The sequence below is a fragment of the Sceloporus occidentalis genome, unplaced genomic scaffold (genome assembly GCF_023333645.1).
Source record: "Sceloporus occidentalis isolate IW3139 unplaced genomic scaffold, rSceOcc1.0.p SCAF_9, whole genome shotgun sequence".
NCBI classification, from domain to species: domain Eukaryota; kingdom Metazoa; phylum Chordata; class Lepidosauria; order Squamata; family Phrynosomatidae; genus Sceloporus; species Sceloporus occidentalis.
Window position 1 is genome coordinate 35,579,358 of NW_028316989.1, and position 10,573 is coordinate 35,589,930.

Consider the following 10,573-nt stretch of genomic DNA (forward strand, 5'->3'; position numbering starts at 1 on the left):
TTTAATGCTGTCAAGCCACTCTGAGTCCCAGTCCTGAGAAAAGAACGGGATACAAATAAATATAATAATAAATATAATAATAATAATATATAGCAAAGTGATTAATCACAAACAAACCTGATTACAATACCTCAAGATGGTTTAGAAACTGCACCCAATTATATCTGTACACATCTGCTGGTGGATCTGAACGCAGTGAGGTTTTTTATTTATTTGTATTCTGGTTTTCAGGTCGGATGTCTCTTATTGTTGTCCTGTTATTATTAGCACTGTTTTTTATTTATTCTAACATTCATTGTTTTCGTATTGCATGTTGCCCTTAAGAGTGGTTTATGGTATAAGAGAGCCAAATATTATTTTAAATAATTAAAAGAAATACATTGAAAGCAGTAATTCAAGCTCTAGGAGTTCTGGGTCCAGGAAGTGTGGCTGCATTAAAGCCACAAATTGTGAAAGCTCCTTTCTATAAGAAATTTGGTTTTATATGTAATGCCCCTTAAAGCCATGATTTAGGGATTGTCATTGTCTCTGTTGTCAAAAACACTTGCCACTGGCCTCACTGACTGAAGATTTATGGGAGCTGTATGTATTGGTTTCCAGGGGAACATGTTTTATTTATTTCTTGACAGTGCAGAACATTATTTCTTCTTAAATAACATTGATTTCTGAAATGGGAGTTTTGTTTTGTTTCACTGGTCTGTTTGGGGGAAGCAGAATCTTATTGTGAATTTAATTTGTTCCAGGGTGATCTACAAATGCTCTTGTGAGACTGTCTTTAACAAGAAGAGGCTTCTGCAAGAGCACTTCCAACAAAATGCCAATAGACTGATGGTAGGAGTGTTCAAGTGTCCGCACTGTCAGCTGGTATATATGCAGAAACTTCAGTTAATGCAACATGTCAAGGTTGGTTGCCAAAGATTATTCCTTGCCTGCACAGAACAAGTAATCTATATTTTGAGCAAGCTCTCCAAACAACGATGAGACCATGATTTTCAGTCCCATTTGGAGACCCTCCTTATGGTTTACTACCGTATATACTTGTCTATAAGTCAAAAAAAAATTATGCTAAAATGTTGGTCCAAAAATCCTGGATAGACTTATAGACGGGTAATGTGGCTCAGAAAAATGGCGTCCGCAGCTCTTTTAGATTTCTTTGCAGCCGAGGGAAAAGCACTTTAACTGATTTGGCTGCCTTGTGTTGCATTCTGGGACTTGTAGTTTAGAAAGGGGAATTGAGAATATTCAGCCAGAGAGCTCAAGCAGTGGCTGGGAGGAGGAGGGGATTCTTTTTATCTGCTGTTTTTAAACCTAAGACTCACTGGAGCTGGAGAGTCTGACTGAGAGGGAGGGAGCCTCTCTTCAACTCTTTTTTTCTCCAAAATAAGAAAATGGCACCTCCTTGAGCTAGATTGCCCAAATGGAGAATCAAAGGGATGAGAGAGAGAGAGAGAGAGAGAGAGAACTGTGGGGATGTAGCAGCAGTGATGGCTTTTTGAGCACCTCACAGAGCACCAAGAGCCAGGGAGACCATGGCAGCAGCAGAGGGGACAGGAAAAGAGATTCCACCTCAACATTAGGAGGAACTCCTGACAGTAAGAGCTGTTCCACAGTGGAACACACTCCCTTGGAGAGTGGTGGAGTCTCCTTCCTTGGAGGTCTTTTGCTGGATGGCCATCTGTCGGGGATGTTTTGATTGACTTCCTGCATGGCAGAATGGGGTTGGGCTGGATGGCCCTTGTGGTCTCTTCCAACTCTATTATTCTATGATGCAGAGGTGGTGGGTCCACGGGTCATATTAAAATCCATAATTTTTGGCCCCCAAACCTACCCTCGACTTATACTTGAAGTCAACTCATACATGAGTATATACAGTAGTCTGAACGTAACTATAAGCTGCAGTTTCATCAAACCAGAAAATGATGACATAAGCCATCACAATAGCACACAAAAGATAAGAGTGACTGCCTCAGCAGTTCCCAATTCAGACTCCTCCAGACCATAAAGTCAGTTTTATGTTTTCTGCAGCAAGTACAACAAACATATTATTCTGACAGAATCTTAAACTAAACATGTTTTTTATGTTGTGGTGGAATAGAATGTGATGTGTGAAATATATCATGTTGAGTTTAATCCTGGCTATGTTAAGTTGAAAAAACTTCCTAAGTACTGTAGAATGGTTTCTTGCTCTTTTAAAAATAAAGCTGGCCAACTTCTCTTTTCCTTGGTATTTGTCTTGAGGAATGTTACTTTTGAAAGCTGACACTCAGTTACTTGAATTTTATTCATTAGAGCGTCCACGGAGTCCCTGATAATCCTGAGGACCTTACTAGCATCCGACAGAAGGCAGAGACAACAGCTAACAGTAATATCCTCCCAATTTCAAAGGAGCTGTCAGTAATCAATGGTACTTCCCAGACTTCTTTGGCCACAAAAGATATGAGTCCAGAATCAAAGCCCAAGCAAAAACCTTGCAATTGGACTTGTCGGGAGTGTTCACAATTGATCCCTGATCGAGAAACCTATGTGTCTCATATGAAGAAAAGCCATGGAAAGGTAAGGTTTCCATAAAAACTTGAACTCTGTGTTTTTATCACTCTTCCCACAAGCTTTATTTAAAGTACCAGTAGCCCTTCAGCAGTCTCATAATAGTATGAGAGCATAGGTAGAAAGAAGAGAATTGAGGGGTTTTCCCTCCTCAGGTTGCCACAGAAGCATGAGATTCAGAGATAACTTTAGAAAGTAGGGATGGGGAATCTGTGACCCACCAGATGACTACAGCACCCATGTCCCTCAGGTAGCTATAGCACCCATGTCCTTAAGGTAGCACAAACTACAGCCAGTCACAGTGTAGTTATAGTCCTGCTGATGTGGAGGGAAACATGTTCCCTCACTTCCACTTTAGCATATCATTTTGCTTCTTTCTCTGTATGTGGTGCTATTTAAAAAAAAAAGGTTTTCAATTCTGAGAAACTGAAAAAACACAAACATTTTCTGATTTTTCTCCACCACAGAACTGTAAGATTGATCATTTTACAGGTGGGCAACTTTGTGGTTGAGAAACCTTGACTATCTCAAGGCAGGTGGTAAACGGATGTCTGAAGTTTGCTTCATGGCATACAAAAGAGACATATTTATAGCCTGTCTGTTTCACCTGATAAGCATAGGGATGTTAGAAGAGGGGGAAAGTGACCCTTGGGAAATATGCACACCTGAGAGTTTTGATTGGCCCAGACTCTCAGGTAGGTATGTTTGCCATATGTCTACAAAGATACATCTCATGAATTAGACAGATGTAGCCAATACTTTGTAAGAGCATGTATCTTCTTAGATTGCATGAAGTGACATTTGGCCTAGGTTATGACCCAGATTGTGTAGATCCAGGCCAGTTGCTGTTCCCAGGACTACCGTTTTACAGAAATCAAGCCAAAATTCAGAGACAACTTCATTTTCACTTCAGAACTAAGTCTCTGTTTCTTTCTTAGAATGTGAAGCGATATCCCTGTCGACAGTGTGATCAGTCGTTCAATGCCACCAATAGTCTACGCAGACATATTCGCAATAATCACGATACAGCAAAGAAAGTTTACACCTGTTGGTAAGTATGCTACATTTTAAAAATGGCACTGTGTGTCTTTCAAGCTACAAAAGCGTTATATGTAGTGGGTTACTTGTTGCTTCCTGATTTGAGATGTACAAAACTGAGGGACTGTGTGCTAGCTGAAGTAGAACTTTAGCTTTTCCAGCTAGATTCCCTGATAAGAATGTAGTATGTCAGGCATTAATAATGAAAGCATCAGATTGTATCTATTTCAGTTTGTGCTAACCTTGTTTGGAGCAGGAGTGGAGTACCGGAGGCCTCCAGCTGAATGCCTTTATCAGCAGCCTTTAGGGAGCAGAATGCAGAGAAAAGCTTTGTGTCAAAAAGAGGAGTGCTGGAACCATGGTCGAATGCTGGTTGGGGGGACCTACTTGGAGGTGGGAGACTTGCATTCAAGTCATAAAACTAGCCTTTGGCATTTCACTTGCTTACTCACAGGCTCGTTGTGAGAATAAAATGACTTAAGAGCACATTTGCTATTCTGACATTGGAGAAAAGTTAGAATATGAATGAGACAAGGCATTTCCTGGAGGTCTACTGGTGTCTGTTAATTGCTAAAATGGAGATTCAGCTGTACAGGAGCTTTTGACCTCTGATTAATAATAAAGTGCCAAGCAAACTTTTGATCAAGTAACCAGTTTAGATGATGGCTGTAAAACCTACGAATTGGCATAAAGATACTTAAGTGTTAGATTTTTAAAAACTCTCCGTGCTACTTTTTAAAAAGAAAGCTTTCTTCTTCTTTGTGGTCTCTGCAAAGCATACAAAATTGCTGCGCAGGTGCAGTATAACCCATTTGTGTGGAATCGCAGATGACCACTCGAAGAACTACAGTTACAGGTAAGCAACCTGTCCTTTAAACCTAGGATATGGAAAGTATGGCTCCTTAGATGTGGTTGGGCTCCCACTAACCCTCCTCATATATTGGCTAGAAGTGTTGGGAAGTGGCAGTCCAGCAATATCTTGAGTGCAGTACATTATCCCCATGGGAGTTCCACTGGTTTAAAGTTTGAAGAAGAAAATGCTCCTCTCCCCTTTTTACTAAAGTACAGCTTTAGGAATGAGCCAGACTGAGTAATGTTGAGCAGGAAAGTGAATTTTGCTGTTTGCAACGCAATGTACTGGAGCAACACAATGTACCTTGAATCAGATGGTTTAGTCTTCAGTTTCAACTCCTACACTTCACAGACAACATGATGGTTGCAATTCCCACCAAGAGAAAGACAAAACAGATCCTTGTCCCCTGTAATCTCTTACCTTTTCTCTAGAAGGGAAACATTGTGTCCCATTGTACAGATAAGATCTAGGGCTAAGGTCGCCTTTGTTGTCTCTGGAACAGAATATTCTTTGCTACTCATCCGTGGCTCTTGGCAATGAATCCTATAAATGTGTATATTTGACATGCAGATTTTTGTCACAGTGGTTCAGCTGTTCTTAAATATTGCTTAAAGACTATCCCATGAACCATATCTTTTTCTGGAAGCCTACGTCAACTCACAGGTTCATATTTAGAGCCAACTGTGTTGATTTGAAACCTGGAATTTTTTGGGAGAGCCACTGCTGGATAGAATCAAAATATAGCATGTGAACTGGGCCACTAGGAACAAGGGAATAATGGGGTGTGTGGGCAGAATTAGATAATGGATAAGCAGTTGTGTCCCAGACTGTGTTAGCTGCCTGCTATGAAATTGGCTTTTTTTTTAATTGAAGTGCTTTGAAATGACTTTTCATTTAGTTGGATTTAATGTCATACGTTATTTCATAGAATCATAGATAATGACTTTTTATCATGTGTTTTTATCTGCACCTTTTAAAAATGTTTTTAATCTTGCTCTGAGCTGCCCTGAGTAACAGTTTTGGGGGGAAAGCAAGCTATAAAACAGAAAACAAATTGATTTGACCATCAAGTGGAGGTCTGAAGGCAAGAACTGAAGGACAGGGTGGGCTTTTATTGAAGAGAGTTAGACAACAGGGTTGCTTAGCTCTTCTCCTGGCCACTGATTTTCTTGCAGCTTCCCACTCCCCAATCTGGGTTTATTTCTACATTGGGCTATCTGGATAAGTAATGAGAGAAATAACAACAACAACTTATTTATATGCCCCCCTCCCTGTAGGATTTCCCCATAGCGGGGGGGGGGGGGGGTGTAGAGAGGAAGGACTGAAAAATGAAAGGGTTAAATTTTGGACAAGTGTAAGTTGATACTGTTTGTTTTCACCATGCAACTAGCCTTTTCCCAAACCTCACCCAACATGGATACCCAACATGGAAATTATAGTCCAAAATTAATTTGTCTGGGTTCTGAGCCGCCTTACTTATTCTTGGTCTTGTTTCCTTCCTGGAAGATCTTTTTTTCTTTTACATTCTCTTTCTGGGAAATGAAGAGTAAACATATTTTTAAAAATTCCACAAGGACAAAAGAATATAATTAGGATATAATTTAATTATTAGATTTTTTTTTCCCCACTTGATAATTTTTTCTGGGTTTGTTTGTTTTTGAAACATTTAAGTTTTAGTTGCAATTATTATTCTTCATCTGTAGATAATGTATAATATTAATAAATACTGATAATAGAGAATTATTTTTAAAATAACATCTAGTTAGTCATCAAGTTGAGAGGTGACACATTTTTCATAAAGTATAGTTGATTTCTTTTACAAAAAAATTAGTGGCTCTGAAACAAGGCACAGGTTTGCAAGGTCCTTTGCTTTTGTTTGTGGCTTCACTCTTGCTTAGCACTTTAGTACTAATCGAGTTTGGCTGTAACTTCTGAATTGGCAAACTGAAGCTAGCAGTTCCCATGGTTTCCAGTTGTGTTTTGGAGGATTAATATTAACCATACTTAACTGTTTCTGACATTACAGCAAAAGCTGGTTGAACAGCAACCAGTAACTTAAAATGAAACTGAGCATGAAGGAAGAATGTGGGCACGAGGGAGGAATTCTGATGATTTGCAAGTTTGAAAAGCTAGTTCTGGTGTATGAAAAGTTACTTTTGAATTAGCTCTTCCCCCCACAGAATCCCATAGCCACCATAGCTGGGGAGAACTTGGGAGTTAGTATGCAAAAAAGAAGCTTTCCCATACGCAGAAGAATCAGTCAAATTGAACCTAATGGTCTTCTGATTTCACAGAGTTGCCTAAGCAAAAAGACAACCCCTCTCAGTCTTAACATTCAAAATGCTGATAGTGAAGAAGGCAGAAGATGGAATGAGTGCTAACAAAGAATGAGAGCAAGAATCTACTAATTGCATTATCTTGCTTTGTATTTCTTTAAGGTACTGCACAGATGAAGTTCAGACATTTCCGCAGCCATCTATGCTGGAGAGCCACATCAGCCTCATGCATGGCATCAAAAACCCAGACCTTTCCCAGATAGCCAAAGCCAAAGCTCCGGCGGAAGACTTGACAAAAGTAATCTGCAGTGCTTTCTTTAAAATATTGAGGCGTGTTAGCTAAATTGCTTTCTTTATGGCTTTGCCAACCTTGTTTTGCATCTGCTTCTCCTACTTGTGTGGATTGTGGAATTAATTTCCAGTTTTCTTTTCCCATGAGGACTAAATCCTTTTTAGATACAAATTAAATACAAAGCTGGCTCCTGAGTTTCGAAGGAACTCTATGACCCCCTGTGAAAAAAAAGTGTTTCTTCATTTGCCGTGAAATTTCCACTATGTTCTTTCTAAATTTTCTGGACATATGGCTCCTCTAAATTAACTATGGCCCTCACCAATCCCTTACTATCATTCACAAAAGCCTTTAATTATAGGTTGTCACAAGAAACACTTTAGATATTAGATCCCAGATAAGCCTGTTTGAAACAAATGTATAATTTGAACTTGCCTGTTGTTGAGAATGCAGCTCTTTGTAAAGATGACTACAGTTGCCCCTCTGTTTTCGCAAGAGTTCAGTTCTGGGGACCTCCTGCCGCATAAACGAAAACCGCCAATATTCAAGACCCATTGGCTTGAATGGTGGTGGGTGCCCACAGTCACACACCACAGGCACATGCCCCATTTTATCCCCTTCCATTTGCCGCTCACACATAAGCAAGGAACGCGGATCCTAAGTTTTCAAAAATGGAGGGGCAACTGTTGTACCAAAACTGTCCAAGTTAAATGAAATCCTAGGCACTGATATCAACAAGAGGCACAAGAAAGGTTGCTGAGGAAACCAAGTTTATCTTGACAGTAAAGTCATTTAAGTAGAAAATGGCCAGGCACATTTTAAGAAATGATAAATGGCTTTATCATTGTAAATGTAAATGTAAAATAAAGGATAGGGAATTTGGAGGTGGAATGTCTTTTCCATAGGGTATGGCAGAGCCCCCATTTTATCCCTCCCCTCAAACAAATGCACAGGCTATGTAAAAATATGTTCCTTAACCACATTACAGGCTATGTGTGTTTCATGACAAAGGGAGGGGAAGGCTGGACAATGAATGATGCACACATCCTCCCCATATAAAGAGTACATGGTTGTCGAGCATGATGGGCATCTCTTTGTACTGCACCTTTGATGTAGATCAGTGCAATAAGGCCATGTCTTGGTTTCACAGGCAAAATCTCCAAAGAGAGTATCTGCAGATGGCTTGGATCAGATGGAAGCTACACCATCAGGATCTGGAGATCCACCAGCAAAAAAGCTGAAAACGGCATGTTGGAAGTGTGCAAAGTGTGGGTTCACAACAGCAGCTGAGACTGAATTCCTGGAACACATACCTCGGCACAAGTCAGACAGCTCCACTTACCAGTGCCTGCTCTGTGGTCTGTGTTACACATCTCACATCTCTCTGAATAGGCACCTCTTTATCGTTCATAAAATAAAGGATCCAGAGGAGGAGGAGGAGGAAGAAGAGGAGGAGGAGGAACTGGAGCAGAGAGATGGCAAAGAGGATGTAGAAATGGAGACAAGTGAGAATAGACTTGTAGAACATAATGGTGAGACAAACATTGTGGAAGAAGGAGACAGTTCAAAGAGCAAAGACTCTAGGGGTAATTCTGTGTCCTGTAGCATAGAGAAACCCAGCTCTCAGAACAAACATTCAAAATCTCCAAATATTTAAGAGTGTATTTTTCCTCCTCAAGGTATTGAATGGAGGAGTGGGTGGGGTGGTCTTAAATGTGCTTTTGATTTCACAGAATGGCCACTACATTCTGTTCACATCAGTTAGTAAGGGAAATCAGAAGCAAAACAAACTGTCACCATCTCCATAGCTCTGGTTATGTAACAGATGTGCGAGGGGGGAAACGAATGTCTCAAGAGGATGTTCTGTTGAATCATGTTTGAACCTCCAGAGTAAGGAGCACTTTTCTGTATCCCCCCCTTATCCCACCTCCCCAAATGGCAGGAGCACACACCTACCGCTCAAGAGCCCCACCCAGCAGCTCATCCACGTTTCCCCCCTTTTTCATAAAAAAAGCTTTGCCTTCGGGTTTTGTTGTGTGTGTTTGTTTTTCTCTTCATGGTTCCTTGTCCAGATCTGCCCGTTACTCTGTCTGGATCACATAGGCCTGTGTTAACTCTTCTTGTCACATATATCTCCTGAGCCTAACCTCCACCCCACTCTCCCCACTTCACAACCAGGACACTCTTCAGCTTTCAGACACTCCACAAATACAGTCAAATTACTTTTAAAATAGTATCTTCATAGAGAAGATTCTTTTGACAACGGTATATGCCATTCTTTTTTTTCTCTCTCCTTTTTTTGGCAAGGAAGGGGGTTTGTTTTTTAAGTTTTGCACAAATGAATTTTATGTTCCTTTCATGTATACATAGTCTGTCTTAGTGTCAACCCATATAGTAGCTGCACCATGGCAACAAAACCCCATCAGCTTTCTGGGTTTGGAAGTGGATTGGGTTGGGTTGGAACCTTTTTCCAAGCAAAAGCAAAGGTTGGTCTGCTTGAGTAGTTGCCACACGGCATAGAGAGAGACTGAAAATGTCTTATCTGTGTGATGACTGTAGGATGCCCTTCTCTACTGAGTATATATATATATTTAGTAAGAATGGAGGCACGGATGTATCCAATGGCTACAAGAGGAGTAGGCAACTGTGTACCTCAGGTTTTTTTTGTGACTGCAACTCTCATAATTCCTCATAATTCCTAATGGGAGTTGCAAGCCAGAACAGTCTGGAAGGCCACAGTTTCCCACCCCCTGGTCTATACGAAGGAAGTGGGGAAGGTGCTCCTGTAGCTTTTCTATTTTCTACTAGGCTTTGCATATTGTTCTTTATATCTCAGTCTGTTCTCTTGCTGTATCAGCAAGATTCACCCTGTAAAACTTTCATTCATGAAAAGGCACCACAGTGTTCTGGGATGAAACATCTCTCTCTTTTTCAACACAGCCCCCATGTACAGCAAAATCAGCCTTCTGTTGTGCTTTCAGCAGAAAAGGTTTGAGGATAAGAGAGCAGCCAGTCCTGAAGAATTTTGCTCCAGGAAAGAAAAAATCACTGCTCCATCCTCTTCCAAATGGACCTGCTTTTCTAATAGCACATCCCTTCCCTCCCTGCCTCTAGTCTTACTCATTTGACTGAACTGACTTCTGAGATTTCCTCCCACAGTCTTGCATTGCATCATGCTCCCCATCTGTGCATTCTCCCCCCTCGTGTGTGCTTCTCTCATGCTTCGTGTAACATTTGCTTTTTTTATACAGTTTTTATGTTTTGAATCGGAACCCTGCTCATTGTTTACTATAAATAATTTTAAAAGAAAAAAAACCTATTTATCTTATTGCATATGAATTGCTCACTTTCTCGTCTGAACGTGTTTTGATAAAACCCTTTGTATTTTTTGATACTGTGTACATTTTAGTCTAGGGAATGTTTTACAAGGTAGCCTAGCTATAGTAACAATAGCAGGGGTGGGAAGGGGGGCGTCCCTCCCAAGCCATCACATATCTATTTAATCTGCAGTGGCATTTGTGCCTTGCTATAATGTTTACTTCAAAGTATTTCAAATAAAACCATCTAACAATG

General features: G+C 40.4%; 1 protein-coding gene across 2 annotated transcripts in view; it reads left to right on the top strand.

The window, feature by feature from the left end:
• ZNF592 (zinc finger protein 592) overlaps positions 1–10,573 on the top strand; it is a 52,140-nt gene extending 41,567 nt beyond the window's left edge. Inside the window, exons 5-9 of one of the 2 annotated variants that reach the window (XM_089538752.1) lie at positions 744–903; positions 2,290–2,553; positions 3,483–3,595; positions 6,874–7,009; positions 8,151–10,573. In XM_089538752.1, coding sequence (XP_089394878.1) covers positions 744–903; positions 2,290–2,553; positions 3,483–3,595; positions 6,874–7,009; positions 8,151–8,657 — 1,180 coding nt within the window. In that variant the 3' untranslated portion in view covers positions 8,658–10,573. The remainder of the gene's footprint in view (positions 1–743; positions 904–2,289; positions 2,554–3,482; positions 3,596–6,873; positions 7,010–8,150) is intronic. The other variant, XM_089538753.1, reaches the window with a different exon arrangement.